General features: G+C 38.0%; 1 protein-coding gene across 23 annotated transcripts in view; it reads right to left on the bottom strand.

The window, feature by feature from the left end:
* The window catches only part of CEP128 (centrosomal protein 128), a 554,311-nt gene that overhangs the window by 464,406 nt on the left and 62,678 nt on the right, over positions 1–27,227 (bottom strand). For 22 of the 23 annotated variants that reach the window (XR_010323199.1, XR_010323198.1, XM_023546439.2 and 19 more), the window contains 3 exons: positions 22,183–22,274; positions 17,234–17,303; positions 246–362 (listed from right to left, as the gene is read on the bottom strand). Coding sequence is in view for 21 of the 23 variants with exons in the window: in XM_023546439.2 (XP_023402207.1) it covers positions 246–362; positions 17,234–17,303; positions 22,183–22,274 (279 nt within the window). In the remaining 2 variants the exon portion in view is untranslated. The remainder of the gene's footprint in view (positions 1–245; positions 363–17,233; positions 17,304–22,182; positions 22,275–27,227) is intronic. The other variant, XM_023546440.2, reaches the window with a different exon arrangement.

A 27,227-nucleotide genomic window follows, 5' to 3' on the forward strand; every position in this document is an offset into this window, starting at 1 on the left:
AACCAGAGCTTAGAGTAGTTAAGGAATTTGCCCAAGGGTCATACACTCACCAAGCAGTAGACTCTGGGTTTGAAGCCACAGAAGTCTGATTCCACACGCTGAATTATATAACCAATATGCTATAGTTCTCGTTTGTCAAATTATACAGTTCTGTGCAACAACTAAGGAACTACAGCCATTTCTAACCATGGCTAAATGACTTACAAATTCAAGACTTACATTCCGAAAAATTATTTTTCACAAACCTCCTGTAGCTGCAAGGACATAAGCCCCAGTTGATCCTGACGTTTTTCCACCAACTCTCTTTCTGTGCGCATCTCTCTTTCTATTTCCTGAAGCCGCCGCTCTACCCGATCTGAAATCTTAATATGAATAACAGAAATAATGACATTATAAAGCTGTTAAGCGAAAACAGATGAAACTGAGGTGGTATTTTACACCAGATATGCTACTGCCTAAGCATTTAAGAATGGCTTGCTAGTGGAGCCCTTTTTAATGACACTATTTTAAAGAAGCTGACAAAAAAAAAAAAAAAAATTAGCTCAGTTACAAAAGAAAGCAATAGTCTTCGAATAATCCAAATCTAGATTCCAATAACAGCCTCAAATTTTTCAAATAATTCACTAGGTCATAGATAAAAGAATACAGTAGAAAAGAGCGCCCTCTGGTGCGTTAGACGGAAAATACCAATGTTGCCAACTACAATTGTTATCAGATTAATGATAAACTGTCAATCGATTTAGTTATTTTTCATTTTAATTACCCACGAGCATGACCTGCCTAGAAAGGTCTTGATGTTTACATGCAGTGAATAATTAAAAGGGATTTTCTTTAGCTTGTCAACCTTTTCTACTGTGAGCTGCTAAAAATAAACCAGCTGTAAAAGATCAAAACACTAATGTCAAACTAAAAAACGTTTAATTGGGACTCTAAAATACACATGAAAGAATTTTTCTCTGTGATGCAAATTTTCCCTACTACAAGCTGTGCAAATTCAAACATATTTCATGCTCATCATTATTCCAAACCCGTTGCAGTCAAGGTGATTTGGACTCATAGTTCCCTCCAGGACACAAGAGAACTGTCCCATAGGTTTCCATGGAGCAGCTGGCAGATTCAAACTGCTTATCTTTTGATTAGCAGCCTGAGCTCTTTCTACTGCACCAAACAGTCTTCTAAATAAAAACTACACTATTTGATATGTGCATATTGGGTGCAGAAGAATATGGAAGATAGAAGACATTTTATATTCATTTTAGAGAAACAATAAATATATCCCTGTTATAATAAATCTTTTATCACCAATTCTATCTTTGATATAGAATCAAGAAAGGTCTTGGTTACAAAGGATCTTACTGAGGTAACAGAATTGTTCTAAAACTGGATTATGGTGATGGCTGCAGAACTCAGTAAATCGCTGTACACTTAAAGCAGGGGAATTTTATGGTCAAGTGTACCTCAAAAATATTTGTCTTTTTAAAAAACACACTGGTAAAAATGTTTAATTAGTCAATAAAGTCTGAATAAAAATATTCAACTAAAAAATAGTCTATATTTACTCAGGCCGATCAGTCCTGGATATCCAATGTCTAGTCCTTATAAACAATTGTTGTTGTTCTTAGGTGCTATCAAGCTGGTTCAGACTCATAGTGATCTTATGCACAATGGAACGAAACACTGCCTGGTCCTGAGCCACCCTCAAAATCATTGTTGTGCTTGAGCCCACTGCTGCAGCCACTGTGTCAATCCATCTTATTGAGGGTCTCCTTTTTTGCTGGCACTCTACTTTACCAAGCATGGTGTCCTTCTCCAGAAACTGGTCCCTCCTGATAACATGTCCAAAGTATGTGAGATGTAGTCTCACCATTCTTGCTTCTAAGAAGCATTCTGGCTATACTTCTTCCAAGACAGATTTGTTCATTCTTTTGGCAGTCCATGGTATGTTTAATATTCTTCACCAACACCACAATTCAAAGGCATTAATTCTTCGGTCTTCCTTAGTCATCATCCAGCTTTCACATGTATATGAGGTGATTGGAAACACCATGGCTTAGGTCAGGCACACCTTAGTCTTCAAGGTGACATCTTTGCTTTTTAAGACTTTAAAGAGGACTTTCGCAGCATATCTGCCCAATGCAATGCCCTGTTTAATTTCTTGACTGCTGCTTCCATGGGTGTTGATGGTAGATGCAAGTAAAATGAAATCCTTGAACACTTCAATTTTTTCTCCATTTATCATGATGCTGCTTATTGGTCCAGTTGTGAGGATTTTTGTTTAAAAGATATTATGATATTCACATTGCTTTACTAAAAACTCTATCCTTCATCATCATGCCCTAATTTATCCTAAAATCAATCCTAATATCCTCTTCCATCTGAAATATAGTACCTGCCATAATATAAAACAAAATGTTGAAGAAATACAAAAAAAAAAAAATTACTTCAATCAATGTTTTGCAAAATGAAAATACCTTTATTGTTCACTCTGAATATCTTTAGATTTTGGGTGTCCTCATTTGGTGTGCTACTCTGGCCTATTTGTTAAGTAACTCAAAAAAGCTATTAGTTTTGAGTGGGGCCCAGAACAAGAGAAAGCTCTTCAACAGGTTCAGGCTGCCATGCAAGCTGCTATGTCTCTTGGGCCATATGATCTGGCTGATCCAATGGTGCTTGTAGTGTCTGTGGCAGATAGAGATACTGTTTGGAGTCTTTGGCAGGCCCCTATTGGTGAATCACAATGCAGACCCTTAGGATTTTGGAGTAAAGCCCTGCCATCCTCTGATTCATGGGCTATGGCCAATGGTTTGGCTGGATAATCAGGGACTTGGAAGGTACATTACTGGAAATAGGAGACAAGGAGATATAGGGAAGAGGTATGTGGACACACCTCTCTGAAAGGGCCAAAGAAGTGATGATATTTGTGTCTTATGTGAATGCTCACCCAAAGGTGACCTCAGCAGGGGAGGATTTTAACAATCAAGTGGATAGGGTGACTCATTCTGTAGAAAGTAGTCATCCTCTTTCCTTAGCTACTCCCGTCACTGCTCAATGGGCTCATGAACAAAGTAGCCATGATGGCAGGGATGGAGGTTATGCTATGCATGGGCTTCACTCACCAAGGCTGACTTGGCTACAACCACTGCTGAGTGCCCAATCTGCTAGCAGCAGAGACCAACACTGAGTCCCCAATACAGCATCATCCCTTGAGGTGATCACCCAGCAAATTGGTGGCAAGTTGATTACATTGGACCACTTCTATCACAGAAAAGGCAGCGTTTTGCTCTTACTTCAATAAACACTCTGGATATGGATTCACCTTCCCTGCATGCAATGCTTCTGCCAAAACTACCATCCGTGGACTTACAGAATGCCTTATCCACCGTCTGGTATCCCATACACCATCGCCTCAGATCAAGGAACTCGCTTCACAGAAAATGAAGTGTGGCAATGCAATCTTGCTCATAGAATTCACTGGTCTTACCATGTTCCTCACTATCCTGAAGCAACTGGCCTGATAGAATGATAGAATGGCCTTCTAAAGACACAATTATGGTGCCACCTAGGTGGTCATACATTGCAGGGTTGGAGCAATGTTCTCCAGAAGGCTGCATATGCTCTAAGCCAGTGTCCAATATATGGTGTTATTTCTCACATAGCCAGGATTCATTGGTCCAGGAATTAAGGGGTGGAAATGGTACTCGTGAGATTTTTGCTTCTTATCCCCATGGCTTCATGCACTACAGGTCCAGAGGTCTTAGTTCCAAAGGGAGGAATGCTCCCACATGGAGACACATCACTGATTCCATCGAACTGGAAGCTAAGAATGTCACCTAGCCACTTTGGGCTCGTTATGCCTCTGGATCAACAGGCAAAGAAGGCAGGTACCATACTGGCTGATGTGATTGATCTTGATTACAATGAGGGAGTCGGATTGATATTACGTAATGAAAGTAAAGAAGAGTATGTCTGGAATGCAGGAGATCTCTTAGGGCATCACTTAGTACTACCATGTCCTGTGATTAATGTCAATGGAGAAATACAGCAATCCAATTCTGACATGAGTAATAATGGCCCAGAGCCTTCAGGAATGAAGGTTTGGGTCACCCGACCAGGCAAAGAACCACTACCAGCAGAAATGCTTGCTGAGGGCAAAGAGAATATGGAATGAGTAGTGGAAGAAGGTAGTTCTAAATACCAATTATGACCATGTGACCAGTTACACATACGAGGACTGTAATTGATATGAATATTTCTGCTTTGTATATGTGCAACAAATATTTTTGTTTTCTTCACTTATAAAACATAAGATTTAAACAGGGCTGGTATATTTTCAGTTGTATGTGTGTTCACTGTATCATGTTAGGCATAAGTATGACTTTATAATTGTCTTTATTCAGAGAGGAAACCCTGGTAGCGTGGTGGTTAATAGCTACAGTTTCTAACCAAAAGGTCGACAGTTCAAATCCACCATGCGTTCCTTGGAAACTCTAAGGGGCAGTTCTACTCTGTTCTATAGGGTCGCTATGAGTCAGAATCGACTCAACGGCAACAGGTTTTTATTCAGAGATTATGTACGGTTTAAGGAGATGTGTACAGGTGCCAAGATGACAAGTGGTGAACTGTGACGGTTAAGGCTGTGTGTCAACTTGATTCTAAGCAATTTGGCAGTTGTATGATGTTGTGATCACTTCCCTAATGATATATGATATAATGTGATCACCTCCATGATGACATCTGCTGTGAGTAGCCAATCAATTGAAAGGGCATTTCCTTGGGCATGTGGTCTGCATCAAATATAACTGTACATTCTGGCAAGGCTCATGGGTTTTTGCACATTCTCGATCCTGCACCTGGCTCCTGTTAGTCAGACCTCTGGTTCTTGGGAGTTGAGCTAGCAACTTACCCACGGTCTTGCCTACACGTCTTGGGATTCGTCAGTCTTCGCAGCCTGTGAGCAAGAGTGCTGCTCTCTGACCTACCCATCTTGGGTTCACCAGCCCCTGCAGCTACATCAGTCAGGAGAAGCCACTATCCTGACCCACAGACTTGGGACATTCTACCTTCTACAACTGCGTGAGTCATTTCCTTGATATAAATCTCTATGTATATACTTAGATACTTTACTGGTTTTGCTTCTCTAGAGAACCCAGCCTAAGACAACAGCAGTGTTTGTCAAAAAATAAATAATAATGATAAAAAATAAAAAGAATCTGTCAATACCAACCATCAAGAGAAAAATACTAAGTACTTTGTTGTACACTTCCAGATTTTTTTCTATGCATATGCGCACGACTATGCAAACACACATGCATTTCATTTCTTAACAAAATCATATATTATACAGTGTTTTATAATTTTCTGCAGTTCACATATCATGAACAACCTTCCATGACAACAAACAGATCTATATCATCATTCTTAACAACTGCACAGTTCTATGTAGTTGATTAAATTCCCTATTGATAGATAACTGGGATAACAATTATTTTTTATTATTATCATAAGCTGTGACAAACACTCCTATATAAAATCATATTTGAGACTCAAGATAAAATCCTTAAAGTGGAATTACTGAATCAATAAAAAAAAAAAACAATAGGTATCATTAATTTTGGATTTTTATCCAAATCATCTAAAAAGAAGAGTTAGGAGACGAATTAAGTAATTCAGAAATCACACAACTCATTAGTGAGAAAAATGGGCCCAACAGAGGTCTGCATTTTCAGAGTACCTTGTAAATTCCAGGCCAATTTTCATACATGCAAGAAGCATGCAAGGAACACGAATTTGTGTTAGTTACTATGCTCAGTAAAGGTTAGGAATACAGAAATAAACATGCGATATTCATGAACTCTGTCCTCAAAGAACTTACTATTGAAGACTAACATTGAACAAGCAGTTAGAACTTCTCTAATTAAATTCAGTATGTTAAATGACTTCATATTTCAGGAAAGGGGGCTGATTATTAGCATCCTATCAAAATTAAAGCAGTTTAAGTAGCCAAATACTGAAACTAAACCCAAATTATTTAGACATTAGCTACTCTACCACCAAAGCTAGTAAACGTCATGATAGTACTGCCTTCAGACAGATATCATCCAAAGTTACCGTCTTTTTCACTTTTGATAGAAATATTTCGTGTTACGCAACCTCTAGCATGGTTCTCAATGATCCCTGCTTCCTGGTATGCACATACTTGTACAGCCCCTCTCCTTGAATATCGGTTAGATCTAATGACTTGCTTCTAATGAGTAGAACGCAGTAAAAATGATGAGATGTCACTTCCATGATTGGGTTACAAAAAAACTGACTTCTGTGTTGGTAGAACTGACTCTCTTGCTGGATCTGATGAAGCAAGCTGCCACACTGTGAAATACTCTAGGAGAAGCACACGTGACGAGGAAATGAAGGAGGCCTCTGGCCAACAGGTCGTGAAGAACTGATGCCTCAGTCCAGTAACCCATGAGGAACTGAGTCCTGCCAACCACCAGCAGAGTGAGCTATGAATCTGATTTATCCCAAGCAAGCCTTGAGATGACTATAGCCTTTGAGGGACTCAAAGCCAGAGGACAGAGTTAAGCCATAACCAGGTTCCTGACCCACAGAAACAATCAGATAATAAATGTTGTTTTAAGCCAGTAAATTTGGGGAAATTTGTTACACAGTAATAGAAAACGAATGCAGTATTTTTGCTTTCAAATAAACCCTCACCAGGAAATAGGCTACAGTGTGCTGAAGAAAAAAAAAAATTGTTTTCCACTCCACCCACAAAATTCCCATCTACACCACAGAATTTTGTTCTCCATTTCTAAATATTAGAGTTTGCAGCACTGGTATTAGGCTTTTCTGTAATCCAATGATAGATGACCGTCTCTGTACTCCCAGTTCTGAAGCACACTGGCCCTATCATTAGCCTTCTAAGTGAAACATATACAATTTGACTTGTCCAACTCATTTAATCTCTCAGTAAATCAATTTCATCATCTATAAAATTGGGATAATAAAACCTGCCCTGCTTGCCATACAGAGAGGTGTGGATTAAAAAGTACAGTAGTAAGATAAAAAATACAGATGATGGGGCAGAAACTGATATTCTTCAATATCTCACACACTCATACACACACACACACTTCTTCAATATCTCACACACTCATACACACACACCCACTTCTTCCATAGCAATGGAATTTTTAGGTAGACAAAAGCCAAAAACCAAACCTGTTGCTGTCAAGTTGATTCTGACCCATAGGGGACCCTATCAGACACAGCAGAACTGCCCCATAGGGTTTCCAAGGAATGGCTGGAGTATTCAAACTGCCAACCTTTTGGTTAGCAGTTGTATCACTTAACCACTGCACCACCAGTGAGTTTTTTAGGTAGACACGTAGCTGCCAAACATAAACAATACATGTTCTGGCCTCCCCTGCTGCTAGGTGGCCATGTGGCTGAGTTCTGACAAATGGAACATAAACATAAGTGTCAAGTGATAACTTCAAAAAAAACATGTGTAAGAGATAGCACATAGGCACCTTTTGCCCTCTTACTCATCTCTTCCTTCACCCTATTAACTAGTACAAAGATGCTTCCATCTTAGCTCATGAAGCTGAGGCCATAACAACAGGAAGACAAGAAGGGCATGATGGAAAAAGCTTGAGTCTATGGCATGTTGCAGATCACTACATGGAGAACCACATGGAACCCTGGACTCTCTACTTAATAGTTTTCCATAAAAGAGAAATAACTTTCAACTCTTATATGGAATTTTCTGTGATTCACAGCTGAAACTGATCTTAATCGATAGCTACAGGGACTTAGAAGGAAATGGATAAATGCATACTAGAGGCCAGGAAGAAATATGTCAGTAACTTCAATACATATTGTAATGTTAAAGCAGAAAAAAAAAAGTAAAGTAAGCCACCTTTAATACTTTTTGGGAAAGGGTGAGACAAATGTTAATTGCCAGACAAAAATTTTAACAGAGGACATTAAAATACTAGTAATTATAAAATTGAACAACATCTAACACATTACAAATGCACATATACTTTGACCCTGAAAGTCCACTTCTAGAAATTTATACTGCCAATTTACTTTCATATGAACTAAATGGAACATATACAAGATCATTAATTGCAGCAATCTGTATAAATGCAAAAGAATGCAACAATCTAAATGTCCATCAATATGAAACTGGTTAAATAAATTATGGGACATCCATCAATGGAATACTTTAAATACAAAAAGAAAATGAGATATTCATTGAATACTGACATGAAATAATCTCAAATCTCAAAAATAATATTAAGTGGAAAAGTCAATATGGAGAATAGTGTTTAGCATGCTCCCACCCACTGCCGTGGAGTAGATTCCGACTCATAGCGACCCTATAGGACAGGGTAGAACTGCCTGATAGAGTTTCCAAGGAGCGCCTGGCGGATTCAAGCTGCAGGCCTCTTGGTTAGCAGCGGTAGCATTAGTATACTACCTGCTACCAATTGCTTAACAAAAAAAGGAGGTGGGAGAAAGGCTTCTCTTGAAAGTAGTGACATTTAAGCAGAAACCTGAATGATAAGAAGAAGCCATCCATGAAAATTTGGGGGGAAAAAACAAAAAAAGCAGTGCAAAGACCCTGAGGTAAGAATGAGGTAGGTAAATTCAAGATACATAGAGAAGGCCAGATAATATAGGCACTACAGGCCATCATAAAGAATCTGGACAAAAGCCCATGTAGGGTTTTTAAAAGGAGAGGAATAATTTTTTTTTTAAATTGTACTTTAGATGAAGGTTTACAGAACAAACTAGTTTCTCATCAAACAGTACACACATTTTTCTATGACACTGGTTAACAACCCCACAACATGTCAACACTCTTCCTTCCCATCCCTGTGTTCCCTATTACCAGCTTTCCTGTTCCCTCCTGCCTTCCAGTCCCTGTCCTGGAGCTGGGGAGCCCCTTTAAAATTGTATTATTCCATGGGCCTGTTCAATCTTTGGCTGAAGGGTGAACCTCAGGAGTGATCTCATTACTGAGCTGAAAGGGTGTCCAGAGGCCATACTCTCAGGGTTTCTCCAGTCTTGTCAGGCCAGCAAGCTTGGTCTTTCTTTTTGAGTTAGAATTTTGTTCTACATTTTCCTCCAGTTCTGTAAGGGACCTTCTATTGTGATCCCTGTCAGAGCAGTCAGTGGTGGTAGCCGGGCACCATCTAGTTGTACTGGACTCAGTCTGGTGGAGGCCATGGTAGATGTGGTCCATTAGTCCTTTGGACTAATCTTTTCCTTGTATCTTTAGTTTTCTTCATTCTTCCTTGCTCTCGAAGGGGTAAGACCAGTGGAGTATTCTAGATGGCCACTCACAGGCTTTTAAGACACCAGATGCTACTCACCAAAGTAGAATGTAGAACATATTCTTTATAAACTATGCTATGCCAACTGAGCTGGGTGTTCCCTGAAATCATGGTCCCCACAGCCCTCAGCCCAGCAATTTGGTACCTCAGGGAGTTTGGATGTGTCCATGAAGCTACCAAGACCTTGCCTTGTACAGGTTGTGCTGGCTTCCCCAGTATTGTGTACTGTCTTACCCTTCACCAAAGTTCCCACTTACCTATTGTCTATTAAGTACTTTTCCATCCCCATCCCTCCCCTCCCTTGTAACCATCAGATTGTTTCTTTTTGTATATAAACCTTTTCATGAGTTTTTATAGTAGTCTCAGACAATATTTGTCCTTTTGTGATTGGCTTATTTCACTCAGCATAATGCCCTCCAGATTCATCCATGTTAGGAGATGCTTTACAGATTTATCATTGTTCTTTTTCACTGAGTAATTATCCATTGTGTGTATATACCACAATTTGTTTATCCATTCATCTATTGAAGGGCATCTAGGTTGTTTCAGCTTTTTGCTATCGTGAACAATGCTGCAATGAACATGGGTGTGCATATGTCTATTTGTGTGATGACTCTAAGTCTCTGGAATATATTCCTAGGAGTGGGACTGCTGGGTCATATGGTATTTCTATTTCTAGCTTTCTAAGGAAGCACCATATCGTTTTCCAAAATGGCTGAATCATTTTGCATTCCCACAAGCAGTGCATAAGAGTTCCGATCTCCCCACAGCCTCTCCAGCATTTGTTATTTCCTGTTTTATTGATTTGTACCAATAATGCCAGGGTGTGATGGTACCTCATGGTGTTTGTGATTTGCATTAAAGGAGAGGAATAATTTAATGTGATAACCATTTCTGAAAATTACTCTGGCTACTGTAAGAAGCCCAGATAGAGGTAGGTGAGGGAGCAGAGAGATCAAGTCCAATGGAAGTCACTGCAGGGACCCCAAGGAGAGGTGATGGCTTGGTCGAAAGTATTAAACAGAAGCCGATGGAACCAAGCAAGATTTCGGCAACAAAAAGGGAAGAATTTTGTAATGAATTAGAAGTGTAGTGTGTGGGAAAGAAAACAATCTAGCATGAATCCTAGATGAACAACGAGCCACTGGATGGATTGTAATGTCACTTCTGGAGGTGGGGAAGACCGAAGGAAGAACAAGTGAAAACTACAAGGGCTTGGAGTCTGATACTTAATGATACAATATATATGCATCACTTTTGAATGATGACATTAGTCCAGAATAAGGATTATTTCAAAGAATGCATCCATTTAATGCTTCCTTACTTTTTTTTTTCAATTTCTGAGACCTAAGGAAAAAATATTAACAATGTCATCAAATACTATACAATTCACTTTTATCACAGTCTCACATTAATCAACTAAATTTACTGCTGAGATATAAGATAGTTCTAAATCTCCATATGTCAGTTATAAAAATACAAAATAATAAGAATGAAATTTAGAATGGTTTTGCCATTGAAATGGCTCCAACTCATAGTGACCCTATGTACAACACAATGAAACACTGCTCAATCCCGCACCATCCTCACAATCATTGCTATGTTTGAGCCCATTGTTGCAGCCACTGCATCAATCCATTTCATTGAGGGTCTTTCAGCTGATCTTCTACCTTACCAAGTATGATGTCCTTCTCCAGAGACTGATCCCTCCTGATAACGTGTCCAAAGCATGTAAGACAAAACCTCGCCATTCTCGCTGCATGGAGCATTCTGGCTGTACTTCTTACAAAACAGATTTATTTGTTCTTCTGGCAGTCCGTGGTATATTCAATATTCTTCTCCAACACCATAATTCAAATGCATCAATTCTTCTCTTTTCCTTATTCACTGTCCAATTTCCATGTGCATGTGAGGCGAATGAAAATGCCATGGCTTGGATCAGGTACACCTTAGTCCTCAAGGTAACATCTTTGCTTTTTAACACTTGAAAGAAGTCTTTTGCAGCAGATTTGCCCAATGCATTAGGTTGTTTGATTTCTTGACTACCGCTTCCAAGGGGGTTGATTGTGGATCCAGGTAAAATGAAATCCTTGACCATGTCTATCTTATCTCAGTTTATCACGATGTTGTTTATTGTCCAGTTGTGAGCATTTTTGTTTTCTTTATGTTGAGGTGTAATCCGTACTGAAGGCTGTAGTCTGTGATCTTCATCAGTAAGTACTTCAAGTCCTCTTTGCTTTCAGCCAGCAAGATTGTTTCATCTACCTGTCGCAGGTTGTTAATGTGTCTTCTTCCAGTCCTGATGCTGTGTTCTTCTTCATGTAGTCCAGTTTCTCAGATTACTTGCTCAAAATACAGAATCCTTCAAAATTGCAACTCAAGGCTTGAATTTTTTCTTCAGTTCTTGCAGCTTAAGAAAACTCTTTTGGTTTTCTAACCCCAGGTTTTTGTACATTTCATTATAATACTTTACTTTGTCTTTTTGAGCCACACTTTGAAATCTTCTGTTCAGCTTTTTTACTTCATTTCTTCCATTCACTTTAGATACTCTATGTTCAAGAGCAAGTTCCAAAGTCTCTTCTGACTTCATTTTGGTCTTTTTTTCCTTTTCTGTCTTTCTAATGACCTTTTCCTTTCTTCATGTATGCTATCACTGATGTCATCCCACAACCGGTTTGGTCTTCAGTAATGCATCAAACCTATTCCTGAAATAGTCTCTAAATTCAGGTTGGATATACTCAAGGTCCTTTTTTGGCTCTTTTGGGCTTGTTTTGATTTTCTTCAGCTTCAACTTGAATTTGTATATGAGCAATTAAAATTTTTTTTTTCTTTTTTAATTAATTGATGGTCTATTCCACAGTCAGGCCCTGGCCTTGTTCTGACTGATCATATTGAGCTTTTCTATCATTTCTTTCCACAGATGTAGTTGATTTGATTCCTGCGTATTCCATCCAGTGGCGTCCACGTGTAGAGTACCTGTCTATGTTGTGGAAAGAAGGTATTTCCAGGGAATAAGTCATTGGTCTTGCAGAATTCTATCATGTGATCTCCAGCGTCATTTCTATCACCAAGGCTATATTTTCCAACTACCAATCCTTCTTATTTGTTTCCAACTTCTGCATTTCAATCACCAGTAATTATCAGTGCATCTTGATTGCACATCTGATCAATTTCAGACTGCAGAAGTTGATAAAAATCTTCAGTTTCTTCATCTTTGGCACTAGTGATTGGTGTGTAAATTTGTATAATAGTCATTAACTGGTCTTCCTTATAGGCATATGGATATTATCCTATCACTGACAGTGTTGTACTTCAGGATCGATCTTGAAATGTTCTTTTTGATGATGGATGCGATGCCATTCCTCTTCATTTTGTCATTTCTGACATAGTAGACCATACGACTGTCTGATTCCAAATGGCCAATACCAGTCAATTTCACCTTGCTAATGCCTTTTTTTTTAATGCCTAGGATATTGATGTTTCTGCATTCCATTCAATTTTTACTTCTAATTTTCCTAGATTCATATTTCATACATTCTACATTCTGATTATTAATGGATGCTTGAAGCTGTTTCTTCTCATTTTGAGTTGTGCCACATCAGTAAATGAAGGTCCCAAAAGCTTTACTTCATATGTCATTAAGGTCAACTCTACTTGGAGACCTGGTAGGACAGTGCTTAAGAGCTTGGCTGCCAACCAAAAGGGTCAGCAGTTCAAATCCACCAGCCACTCTTTGGAAACCCTATAGGGCAGTTCTACTATGTCCTATAGGGTTGATATAGCTGGAATCAACTCAACAGCAATGAGTTTTTTCCTACTACAAGGAAAGTCTTCCCCAGTCATATTTTGAGTGTCTTCCAACCTGAGAGGCTCATTTTCTGGCACCGTATCAGACAATGTTCAACTGCTATTCATAAGATTTTCACTGGCCAGTTTTTTAGAAGTAGATGGCCGCCAGGTCTTCTTCATAGTCTGTCTTAGTCTGAAAGCTCTGCTGAAACCTATCAATCGTGGGTAACCCTACTGGTATTTAAAATACCAGTGGCATAGCTTCCAGCATCGCATTAACGCACAAGCCCCCCAGTAGGACACAATGATGGACAAGTGGTACATAACAGCTTTAACATTAGCATTTAATGAAATAAGCTTAAACAAAAGCAAAAGCATTCTGTCTATGGGATTGTATTCTGGTTTTTCAATATGTTGATTCTTCAACACTTTAACAATACCTGCTGGTTTAAATCCATTTAAATACATGTTGATTATATACTCTATTGCTGTAATCTATGCAATAACCATGATACCCCAAACGCAGTATTGACAAAATTCTTAGGGTATTATTAATGACCAACCTATTTGGAAACAGCTGGATCCATTTTCACATTTTTAATTTAAACAGTGGCCCTCCTACAGAAAAATAAAATTGACTTTTTCTTCCATGAATAATCAAACTTCATACACACTCCTGTCAAACTCAACTACGTAAAATCTAGACAACTAATGAACTGAAATTTCCCCTGTGGTGTGAAGCCCATGCAATAGTGATTGTTTATTACCACAGTTAAGTGTTAATAAAATATGTTTTTAACATCATTGCTATACATGCTAACTATTCTCTTCCAATGGGCAGTTTGAAACAAACAAGCAAGCAAATAAACCTATGAGCCCAAAAGGATTAACAAATCAGATTTTGGTATACGTGATAGCAACCAACACTTCTAACCTATCAAAGAAAAATGGGTTCTATAAACCCTCAAGATATATTTTAGTTACTGAGAAAAAGCATGGTAAACCTCAGAATAATACACAATAAATGTGATTAACAGTGGGTATCAGTGGAAAGTGAAATTGGTGGGAGAAAAGGGCAGTTGTTCATTTTTACTTTATATATTTGTATAATATTTAAAAGTTTCTGCAGTGAACGTGTATCACTTTGGTAATTTTATTTTAAACTTAAATCTGGAGGGGGGAAACAGCTGCAAGCTCTAAGAAGTTTAACACTCAAAACTGCATCTTCTCTGACAGCATGCTATCATGAATTCACAAATACAACACAATATGTCAAACAGTTATAAAATGTAAATGTTGACTTCAGTTGGAATAAGTGAGTCACAAAATCTATATTAAGCCTTGTACAAATTGGAAGCAAACATCATGTGGCCTTCAGAAGACTTTCTAAAATTCAACAATATTATTTTTAAGTTTTGCATTAGATGATTGTTTCTTAATCAGAAGTACACATACACCCACATGAGATTCAAGATGTCCTCTGTATAGTTATGAGACAACCTTACTGTGAAGGCAAATTATAGAAAGCACAATGTTGTACACAAATGCACAACTCAACGGAGCACACATTTAGGCTGTGGACAATTTCCTGGGTTTACACAATATACAAGGCTTTTTCCTGATGAAACGGGCACCCTGGACATTTAAGTAAAGTAGTAAGTTGCATAAACCAATGAGCATCAGTGAAGTGTGATGTCCAGTTATGCAATCATAGCTTTACCTGTTATGGCGTATTTCCTTATGCATGGCAATGATAATATGAAAGACCTTAGGCTTTTTTTGAATTCAGCTGTTAACTTTAGATCGGTGGCTAAACTTTAGACCCACAGTAAAAGTCTAGAATATATGTAGATAATACTTGCTAATTTTATTTGCTATGTGAGAGGCACAAATGAATTGACAGCTCTGTTCATTATGAGTTCTCTTGCCACATGATAAAAGGTGAAACTTAAAATGTAACATGTACTATATACAACTTAGTATTTCCAAACGCCAAACTTAACCATCCCAACTATCTAAAAATTTCAACAAACAGCATGATAGTACGATAGATATCAGTATCTACGAAATACGTAGACATTTAGCATTCACACTCCATAATACTTACCAATACAAATGCAGAAATGTGTGCACTAAAATACTGAACAAGAATGTTCAGAGCAGCATTATTCACAACTGCCCAGTATTTGAAATAATTCAAATAGCCATCATAAAATGTTATAATATATTGCAGTATATCCATACGATGGAATACTCAACAGCAATAAAAATGAACAAACTGCAGGAACACAATGCAACACCCATAAATATCACAATGATAATGATCAGCAAAAGTCAAACACAAGAAGAACACTTGCTGTACATAAAATGGTCAAAACAGGCAGAATTAATCTACAGGGTTAAAAGCCAAAAAATGGTTCCCTTTAGAAAGGAGGGAGGAGTTAGTGATTAAATGAGGTTTCTTAGATGCTGGTAGTGTTCCGTTTCTAGACCTGGGTGACAGTTTACATAGGTATGTTCACCTGAGCTATATGCTGATTCATGTACTTTTCTGTACACATATTATAACTCAAAGTTTTAAAAATTAAAAAAAAATAGTTTCAGCAGGCCCCTTTGTCAAATGACAGGTTCCACTCTAAAATTTATGAGAAGAACTAGACTATCACATAGTACATTAAAGAGGACCTCGGAGCTACACTTCTTAAAGTGTGCATTCACCTCCTGTTTAGTTATGTAAATCAGACAACAGCATAGGTTTCTTGTTGTGTGAGCCACAGCATTTAACTAAGAACAGTACCAATCTGTTATTCCAGCAGAGAGTTTTTTTTAAGTATAGAAATTTTATAGATTCATATAATGTACATTGATGGTGCCCTTGGTATGCCTGGAAAAATCCAGAACATTATGTAAATATATATACACATACACAAATGTATACATGAGAGTGTATCCCATATCCTGATCACACATTAAATGTCACACCATCAGGCGCTAACTGCAAAGATGTTATCTACTTCATCAGAAGACAAGCATTATACTACCTTCACCTCTCTGGGGTTCTTCACAAAGAAATTAATACCAAAACAGAGGAGAGAGGTGATTTTATATAATCAGTTGCTTATTCATATTTTTGAAATGAGCAAATTTTACTGCAAAAAGCTGACCACTTCGAAAATAGAGTATATCTAAATTCAACCTCCAAAATGATCTTGATATATCTACAAATGTAAATACAACAACTGGAGAAAATTCACCTACTTTCACTAGGAAATTTTCAATCTGAATAAAATATGTTAAAAAAATTCTGCTAACTTTCCTTTCCTTGAAAAAACAAAAGGTGTTATAGAAAATGAGTGAATGCTCATTGCTCCTGAAGTTGACAAATTTCCAACAGTTTAGTGACAATTTCTATTGGTAATTTCCTTCTAAAAAAATCCGAGATGCAAAGAAAGCGACCGTAACCACTTTATTTTTTTACCTCACTTCCATCCATTTTTACCTCACTTCCATCCATTTTTACCTCACTTCCATCAAGGATAAATTTTTTTTTTAATTTTTTTTTCAAAGATAGTGATATGATAAAAATAGATCACTGAAAAATGAGTCAATGACCTGAGTTTGAAAAAATTAAACATGAGAATTAGGGGTATTTTCAACTGGCACCATATTAAAAAAGGGCCAAAACAGCATGGAGATCCTTGTAGCAATTGTGAGTTCACACTTGTGTGAGATGACCTGAAAATACTCAACGGAGAGTGAAATGGAGCCACTACAAAAAAATTCTGTTTTCAAATATCATTTAACAAAAACTCTAGCAGAAGAATCACTGAAGAAATAACATTTAAAATATCTTTCAAATAGTCATAATAAAGCTTTAAAAATTAAAACAAATGACAATTCTATCTCGAACATACCACAGATGTAATATTTCAAACTTTCAAATATTTGATAAGAGGTGTAAGAACATATTTTTAGACAAAGTGACATATACCACTCAAAAAGTTAAATGCACCAAACTCCACTGTGATTATGACCAGCCCAGCCACCCTCCCTACTATCCACATATCAAATAAAACTTTTTATAAACAGAGAGTTCTTACCACTTCTTGTCTCTGGACATTAAGTTTTTCAGTCAATTCTTCCAAAGCCCTTTTTGTTTCAGCATCCGACCTACACAAACAAAGACTAATATTTTAAATTGCATATTTGGGAAAATACAATTAGTGAAATTCACAACATATTATGTTTTACGTAATTCTCTACTGCATAAATACTCTTGCAAACATCAGAAACACCTGGATGGCTTGTAAAAACACAGATGGCCTGAGCCCCACGTCCAAAATTTCTGAATCAGTAGATATTGGATGGGGCCCAACAATGTGCACTCCTACAAATTCCTAGGTATTGCTGCTGCTGCTCTAGGGACTACACTTTGAGAACCACTGCTGTACTGTACATCACCTTCAATATACCAACATGCTACAATAGCTCCATCGTAAAAGAAGGAAAGAAGGAAGAGAAAAAACCCTTGATCTTACACCCTCTCTCTCTAAGCAATTCATAATCAAATCACATCAGAGTGTGCTCTACAAATTCGGTCCCAACTAACATCTCCCATGACTTTTTTCCATCAAATTATTCGATAAATAATCAAATACTTCAAAAAGACTTATTTAAAAAACAAAAAAAAAGCCTTCCTCCCTCACACTTCCTTACCTTTGGTTACACTCCCCACAGCCAACTATGTTCAACCATTTCCATTCTTATTCTTTTGGTGACTACCTCAGCTGTACTCTACACAACTTCTGTTGACTTAAAATATTTAGCTCTCTCTCACTCCTAATTTTAGATAAATTTATCACTATTTTTAGTTCTTCTATTGCTTACCTGTGTAATTTTATATATTTATACCTCTTATGAATTATTCCATCGTAGTCAAATTGATCCTTGGCTTACATTCTTTCACCCTCACATTTTAGTCACCTTAATACTTAGATCATAACTTTCTCGTGCTTTTGTTTTTTTTTAGAGTTTCTTATGATCTTTTAGCCTTACATGGGCCTGACTTATCACATCATTGATATCTTCCTTCTGCTTCTTACTGAATCATCTATTAAAAAGAATCTACTCCACTCTAATTAACTATGCTTTTCTCAGAAGACACTTCCTGCTCTAATTTAGAGTGAATACTTCCTGGCCCAGCTACATGGCTATCATTCTGGGGATTATTTTTACTGAATTCCTGGCACAGTTTTACTATTTCTTGAAACTTACATTTTCCTCTTCCTTGGTTATGATTTTATTTTACTTAAATGTCCTTTGGCCATTTTCTCAGAAAAAAGTTATCCTAAGAGATAAATTTTCTAAGTCTTTAAATATCTGAAAATGACTTTATTTTTACCTCTTTTCTGGCTTTTGTGGTCCCATGCTTTCCTGGATTTCTCACATCTCACTAGGTACTTCTTCTTAGGCCAGATCCTCCATATGTTTAACCAAAACTAAACCAGAGCCATCCAGTCGATTCCCCTCTGTATGTCAGGGTACAACTGTGCTCCATAGGGTTTTCAACGACTGACTCCTCAGCAGCAGATCACCAGGCCTTTCTTCTGAGGTACCTCTAGGTGGACTCCAACCACCAACCTTTGGATAGCAGCTGACCGCATTAGCAGCAATTTGTGCCACCAGAGATTCTTCCTTTTGGATGTTGTTGATATGGGCACTCGAGTCAATTCCAACTCATAGCAACCTTATAGGACAGAGTGGAACTGCCCCATAGGGTTTCCTAGGCTGAAATCTTTCCTGGAGCAGATTGCCAGGTCTTTTATAGAACTCCTAAATATAAGAACTGCTGGCACCCAGCCCTGACCTTGATTCTCTCCCTACAGTTTCTCTCTAGATAATCTCACCCATTCCCATGCTTCCAAACTCCACTTCTATATGCTGACCACTCTTGAATTTATATCTGTCTGAGACTTCTCCTTCGAGCTCCAGGGTAAATATCCAGCTATGTACCTTACATTTCCATTTGGATGTTTCACAGCATCTCAAACTTAACATGTCTGCAGCCAAACTTAATTACTACACCTCACCTACTCCCAACTAATCTTATATACCTCAGGAAGTGGAATTATCATTTGCCTGTTACTCAAGTCGTAAATCTGGGTTTCATCCTTGATTAATTCTCCCTGATCCTACATATCCAGTCCATTACCAAATCCTGCCTCTTCAATCTCCAAAAAAAATCATAAAATCAACTTCTCTCCATCTCTCCCTTGCCATAATCCTGGTCAAGACATCACCATCTCTCATATGAACTCAAATCTATTGCTGTTGAGTCAATTCTCATTCATAGTGCCCCTATAGGACAGAGAACTGCCACATAGGGTTTCTGAGGCTAAAATATTTATGGAAGCAGGCTGTCACATCTTTTTTCCTGCACAGCAGATGGTGGGTTCGAACCACCAACCTTTCGATTAGCAGCCGAGTGTTTAGTCACTGTGCCACCCAGGCTCCTTCATCTCTCATACAGTAATGGAAAAGATTTCTCACTTGCCCACCTCAAACCAATTTTCCCCATGGCAACCAATATAATTTTCCTAAAATGTCAGTCAGTTCACATAACTTCTCTAATTTAGTTTTCAATGTCTTCCTATTGCCCTCAAAATCACATTCAGAGTCCTTGGCATGGCACAGAGGCCTGTCATGACCTGGTTCCTGACAATCTCTCTAACTTCATCTTATGCCACTCTCCCTCATTCACCAGACTTTCTTTTGATTCCCTAAACAAGCCAAGTTCTGTTCACATTGCGCTGTTTCGTCTGTCTGTATGCTCCTCTTCCGGGTGGTTCGTTCTCATCCTTATAAGCTTAAATACTCTTCTCAGAAGTGCCTTCCTTGAGTATCCAACCTAAACTAGAACTCCATTTTTCTCTGTATCAGTACTGGTTCAGTTACTGTTTGTCACCCATGCCACCATGTAAAAGCAGAAACTATACCTGCGTCCCCACCCCAAGAAAATGTTCTGTGATTAGATTTTAAAACTATATATACCCAAAACCAAAACCAAACCCATTGCCCTCGAGTCAATTCCGACTCATAGCGACCCCACAGGACCGAGTGGAACTGCCCCATAGAGCTTCCAAGGAGCGCCTGGTAGATTCGAACTGCCAACCACTATGCCACCACGTTTTGCAAAACTGTATACAGAAAAGTGTAATTAAATACAGATTAAACACTCATATTTCCCCTATCTAGAATTAACCACTATTAACATCTTAGAATATGGCAATTCCCACTAGAATGTAAGCTTCATGAGAGCTGTTGCTGTTTCTTTAAACTTGAAGTTCTACAGCTTAAGTAAAATATGTCTCCGCAATTAGTATTCAATATCAAATTCCCTGGAACACTGAATGTATTTGCATATCTCAGATTCCAGTCTTTTTTCATTTAATTCAGTATATCTTTAAAGGTATCTTCATTTGTGTTTGCTGGGTTCCGGACTCCTGAAATATCAATTATACTTTTTGTTGATGTGTCTTTGACTTCCATATCTATTACTTTCTCTCTAATTGCTTAATCTTTTTGTATTTTTAATCTGAATACTATAATTTTTATCAAACCTATTTTATAAAACCTATTTCTGTAACCCATTTTCACTGTTATCAATTCTGTTGCTTGTTGTTTCTAATTCATTTATTCATTCTGTAATGATAATGATTTCGTTCTCAATTTGTCTTCTTAAGTGTAGAGTCAAAAACTTCATATGATTCTGTTTTATCATATCTTTGATATCTTGTCTTAATGAATTCATAGTTTCTTTGTGCTGTTCTGTGGAATGAAGCAATTATGAGAAACTTTCCTCTTTTTTAACTTAATATCTATTTTTTAATGAATGAATAAATTGATATGCCTTTATCATGTGGTTTTATTTTTACAATATGTTTTTTTTAAGAACAAGATAGTGAATTCTGTAAAGACATGCTGAATTAAACTTCACTTAATCCTTTCTAAAAGCCTGCATTTCAATGTGCTTTTCTTATTCAACATACCTTTGGTAATAAATGCTAATAAAAAATTACTAACTAAATGAAAATACCAACCTTTCTGAGCCAATCAAAAAGTTAAACCTAGTAATTTATTCAGTAATCATTAAAAACCAAACCCATTGCCATCAAGTCGACTCCCGACTCATAGCAACCTTATAGGACAGAGTAGGACTGCCCCACAGGGCTTCCAAGGAGCAGCTGATGGATTCGAATTGCCAACCTTTTCGTTAGTGGCCGAGCTCTTAACCACGGTGCCACTAGGGCTCCTCCCTAATCATTACTATACATAATTGTAACTCTTGAGAAGGGATATGAATCTTTGCTTCTTGGAAAATAGAGCCTCCAAAAAGCCACTGCTGATGAGGAAATGAAAATAAAAGTGAAGAAGCTAATTAAAATGATAGTTCTTGGAGACGATATAGAATTGACAAAATTGTCAAGACTGTATAGATGTAAACCACTGGCATTCAAATATTTCAACTAAAAGCTAAAATATCAGATTCTATAGTTGCTCATAGCCATTGAAATATTCCACAATTATGTTTTTTTCCTAACTCTGCAGTGCCATGGGTTGGTTGCACACATATGCATGCACAGGTTCGCACTCTCATTCTTGCACTCTTTCAATATATTTGCAAATATACCTCCTTGCTAAAGTTTTATAATGTATTTCTCAGTGATATCAAGGTTCCATTGTACTAAGTTAAAGTGTTTTTAGAAATATGAAATTAATTTGTCTAACGTTGAGTCACAAGTAAAAAAAGAAAAAATTTTCTTTTTTTTTTTTCTTTTTTTTTTTTTTTTTACGTTGAGTCACAGAACACTCTAAATCCAAAGGGCTTTGAACTACTCTATTAATAAATTTTAAAACAGTGAAAGAAAAACACTTTTTTTTATTAATCTACATAAACATGTCGATTACAGAACTTATTTCATTCTTCTAATAATTCATGCCTCTATTTTTTTTTTTTTTTTTTTTAGTAAAAACCATATTCTGCTTTTACCGGCTTCTTCTTGAAAATTCCCTGTTGAGGTCATCTCCAAGGCGAACTTGTTCACTGCTGAGGTCTCGAAGGGACTGATGCAAAATATGAAGCTAATAAAGGCAAAACACAGTTACTCATTTAGGAGTCTATTGAATTGATCATGAAGATTCACCGAAGGTAAGAATAAGTTCTTATTTCTTGCAATATGCCTGAATTCTACAATGGCTGTTATTTTAAAAATAAAACAAATGTCTACTCTGAAAGAAATATTTTTTTCAAAGAAAAGCCATTTTTTTAAGAACTATACCTAATATTAACTAATAGGTCCTCTATAGTACAGCATTTCCACTCCTAGAGAAGGTGTCAGCAAGCTTTTTCTGTGAAGGATCAGATGGCAAATATTTCAGGCTCGCTGGCTACAGTGTCTCTGTCGCAACTACTCAACTCTACTACTGTAGCACAAAAGCAGCCATAAAAAAATGAGCATGGCTATGTTCCAATAAAACTTTATTCTACCAGCCCACAGTGTACAGTCCCAACCCCTGCCCTAGAAAAACTCCTGCCCACATGCACCTGGAATCATGTACACAGATGTTGGAGTAGCATTGTTCATAGGGAACACTGGAAATAAACTAAAAGTTCATCAAGAGTAGGATGGAGATAAATAAACTGCAGTATATTCTGCCAACAGAATATCACACCTCAGTGAAAATGAAACTATTAAAGCTACTCACCCATTAGTAAGGATGAATCTCAAAAACATAATGCTGAATAATAAAAGCAAGTTACAAAAGAAGACATATGGTATCTTCCATTAATACAGAGTTTTAAGGTAAGCTACACTAAATAAGATATAAGTAGTAAAAGTGATTTTTTTTTTTAAAAGTAAGAGAATAATTAATTTAAAAGTCAAGATAGTGAATACCCCCTGGGGACAGAAGGAGCATAAAAGAGGCTTTGGGAATATGATAATCCTCTGTTTCCTGGCGTGGTCAATAGTTACATAATGTTCTTATTATTATACTTTCAACCATAGATATATATGTTATGTGTCTGTGTCTGTGTCTGTGTGTGTGTGTGTGCTATATTTCACAATAATTTTTTGGGAGGGAGACATAAGTAAACAGCTAACCACAATTTCTAAACTAGGGGCAGAAAGAAAGTAAGTACACAGTCATGTGAAGTTAAAGGTCATCTTAAGACAACGGACTTAAAATAAGGAAGGATAATTTAAAAGAAAGGAGTAGAGGCAGTATATAAATGAAGAGGCCATCCACTTAGGTTTTACCATTATGGATTTCCAATTTTACAAACCAGAACATTAGGATTCATTCTTGACACAACGTTTTCACTCATTCCTACCCTCCCCACATGGCCAACTGAATTTCAAGACCTTTCAATTTTATCCACTATAGCTCTTGCATCCACTCCCTTCTTTCCAACTCCATTTCACCATTCTAATCCAAGTGACCACCATCTCACACCCAGAACACAGTAATATCCTCCCAATCAGTTTGCATACATTAACTCTACCTTGCACACGAGAGCCAGAGTGATCTTTTCTAAATAATTTTGTCACCAATTACAATGCTTTACATGGCCTCGGCCCTTCATGCTTCTTTAGCCACATGGCCTTCTTTAAATTACTCTTAGTTGCTATCTTCCTTCCTGCCAACCTATTTGCTCTACCTGGAATGAGTCTTTCTTAACTCTTGGATCTCAACACAACTAGCCTGTCTTCAACAAAGAATTCCCTGACTGGGGCAGGTACCTCTTCTATACACTCCCATTGCACTATGTTCATTCCACTATAACATACACTTCAGTTCACAGTTATGAGTATTAATACACTTATCTGATTAATATCTAGCTCCTCCTATAAATTATAAGCTCCACGAAAAGGCAAAGGCCATGTCTACTTTTGCTCATCACTCTTTCCAAGCACAAACATTGTTCCTGGCATAGAGGCACTAAATAAATACAATGAAAGATTAAACAGATAGTTTTAAGAAATTATTTTTTGCTCTAGACGTAATCATATAGTCCATACAGCATAGTTGCACCTATCCAAAAAATAACACATTCAAAGAAAGTTTCTATAAGCCATTTTGTAATGCATTTGGCTCTGTTATCTCTTTATCTTAAGCTGTAACGTGCAATAGCTACAGATGAGTATCCTAAGACAAAGTTTGAGCTCCCAATCCTAAAACTTCCAAAGCAAAGGTGTCAAAGTTAAAAACTTCCCCTAGCCCTTTCCTAATTAATTTAGCTACCCAAGGCAAGAAAGAGAAAATTTCAGCTCTTGCAGAGAAGTTTAAAAAGGCAGGAAAGGGGCGGAGCCAAGATGGCGGACTAGGCAGACGTTACCTCGGATCCCTCTTACAACAAAGACACGGAAAAACAAGTGAATCGATCACATACATAACAATCTACGAACCCTGAACAACAAACACAGATTTAGAGACGGAGAACGAACTAATACGGGGAAGCAGCGATTGTTTCCAGAGCCTGGAGCCAGCGTACCAGTCAGGTACGGCACAAGCACAGAGACCTGCTCCACCCCCCTGAACTAACCCCGGGAGGGGGACCAGCCGGTTCCACGGGCGGCATGGGACGCAGCCGGTAGGAGAAGTCCCCGGGAGGCAGTGACTGATCTTGGAGCAGAAAGAGCAGCATCCGAGCCGGGGAACCGTCCCGCAGGGATTTGGACTGCACGCAGGTACGCCATAAACACGGAGAGTTGCTCCACCCCCTGAACTAACCCCGGGAAGGGGACCAGCCGGGTCGCGTGGGCGGCGTGGGACGCAGCCGGTAGGAGAAGTCCCTGGGAGGCAGCGACTGGTATTGGAGTGGGGAGAACAGCGTTCCAGCCAGGACACTCGGTCGCGGCACAAGCACAGGGAGCTACTCCACCCATCTGAACTAACCCCGGGAGGGGGCCCACCTAGTTCACGGGGGCGGCACGGCCACGCGGCTGGAGAGACGAGAAGTCCCCGGGAGGCAGCGACTGATTTTGGAGTCGAGAGTGCACCGTCCCAGTAGGGGAGCCTTGACCCTGGGCGTGGGGCTGGAAGCGGAGGATCTGACCGTGACTCCAGCGGGCCAGACCCCCTGGGGGCAATCTCCACACAGCCAGCACACATAGGCGACGCGCCCGCGGGAATCTCAGATATAACAATCATTCCAAGCAAGACAAGCAACTCTGGCTATATTCTGAGGTGCTACTCTCCTATCTCTCTGTTCCCTCCCCCACCCTTCCCAGGCGGCTTCATTAACATCTGAATAGCCTGAGCCAAAGGGAGAACTCTGATAGGGATCTGACTGCAGTTTTTTTTTAGCGGATTTTCTGGAAAAACTAGTTTCCCAGTGATGGCTCGGAGACAACAATCCATATCAAACCACTTAAAGAAGCAGACCAGGACAGCTTCTCCAACCCCCCAAACAAAAGAATCAAAATCTTTCCCAAATGAAGATACAATTTTGGAATTATCAGATACAGAATATAAAAAACTAATTTACAGAATGCTTAATGATATCACAAATGAAATTAGGATATCTGCAGAAAAAGCCAAGGAACACACTGATAAAACTGTTGAAGAACTCAAAAAGATTATTCAAGAACATACTGGAAAAATTAATAAGTTGCAAGAATCCATAGAAAGACAACATGTAGAAATCCAAAAGATTAACAATAAAATAACAGAATTAGACAACGCAATAGGAAGTCAGAGGAGCAGACTCGAGCAATTAGAATGCAGACTGGGACATCTGGAGGACCAGGGAATCAACACCAACATAGCTGAAAAAAAATCAGATAAAAGAATTAAAAAAAATGAAGAAACCCTAAGAATTATGTGGGACTCTATCAAGAAGGATAACCTGCGGGTGATTGGAGTCCCAGAACAGGGAGGGGGGACAGAAAACACAGAGAAAATAGTTGAAGAACTTCTGACAGAAAACTTCCCTGACATCATGAAAGACGAAAGGATATCTATCCAAGATGCTCATCGAACCCCATTTAAGATTGATCCAAAAAGAAAAACACCAAGACATATTATCATCAAACTCACCAAAACCAAAGATAAACAGAAAATTTTAAAAGCAGCCAGGGAGAAAAGAAAGGTTTCCTTCAAGGGAGAATCAATAAGAATATGTTCTGACTACTCAGCAGAAACCATGCAGGCAAGAAGGGAATGGGATGACATATACAGAACACTGAAGGAGAAAAACTGCCAGCCAAGGATCATATATCCAGCAAAACTCTCTCTGAAATATGAAGGCGAAATTAAGATATTTACAGACAAACACAAGTTTAGAGAATTTGCAAAAACCAAACCAAAGCTACAAGAAATACTAAAGGATATTGTTTGGTCAGAGAACCAATAATATCAGATATCAGCACAACACAAGGTCACAAAACAGAACGTCCTGATATCAACTCAAATAGGGAAATCACAAAAACAAACAAATTAAGGTTAATTAAAAAAAAAAAATACACATAACAGGGAATCATGGAAGTCAATAGGTAAAAGATCACAATAATCAAAAAGAGGGACTAAATACAGGAGGCATTGAACTGCCATATGGACAGTGATACAAGGCGATATAGAACAATACAAATTAGGTTTTTACTTAGAAAAATAGGGGTATATAATGAGGTAACCACAAAAAGGTATAACAACTCTATAACTCAAGACAAAAACCAAGAAAAACGTAACGACTCAACTAACATAAAGTCAAACACTATGAAAATGAGGATCTCACAATTTACTAAGAAAAACGCCTCAGCACAAAAAAGTATGTGGAAAAATGAAATTGTCAACAACACACATAAAAAGGCATCAAAATGACAGCACTAAAAACTTATTTATCTATAATTACCCTGAATGTAAATGGACTAAATGCACCAATAAAGAGACAGAGAGTCACAGACTGGATAAAGAAACACGATCCATCTATATGCTGCCTACAAGAGACACACCTTAGACTTAGAGACTCAAACAAACTAAAACTCAAAGGATGGAAAAAAGTATATCAAGCAAACAATAAGCAAAAAAGAAGTG

The sequence above is a fragment of the Loxodonta africana genome, chromosome 10 (assembly GCF_030014295.1).
Source record: "Loxodonta africana isolate mLoxAfr1 chromosome 10, mLoxAfr1.hap2, whole genome shotgun sequence".
Classification (NCBI taxonomy): domain Eukaryota; kingdom Metazoa; phylum Chordata; class Mammalia; order Proboscidea; family Elephantidae; genus Loxodonta; species Loxodonta africana.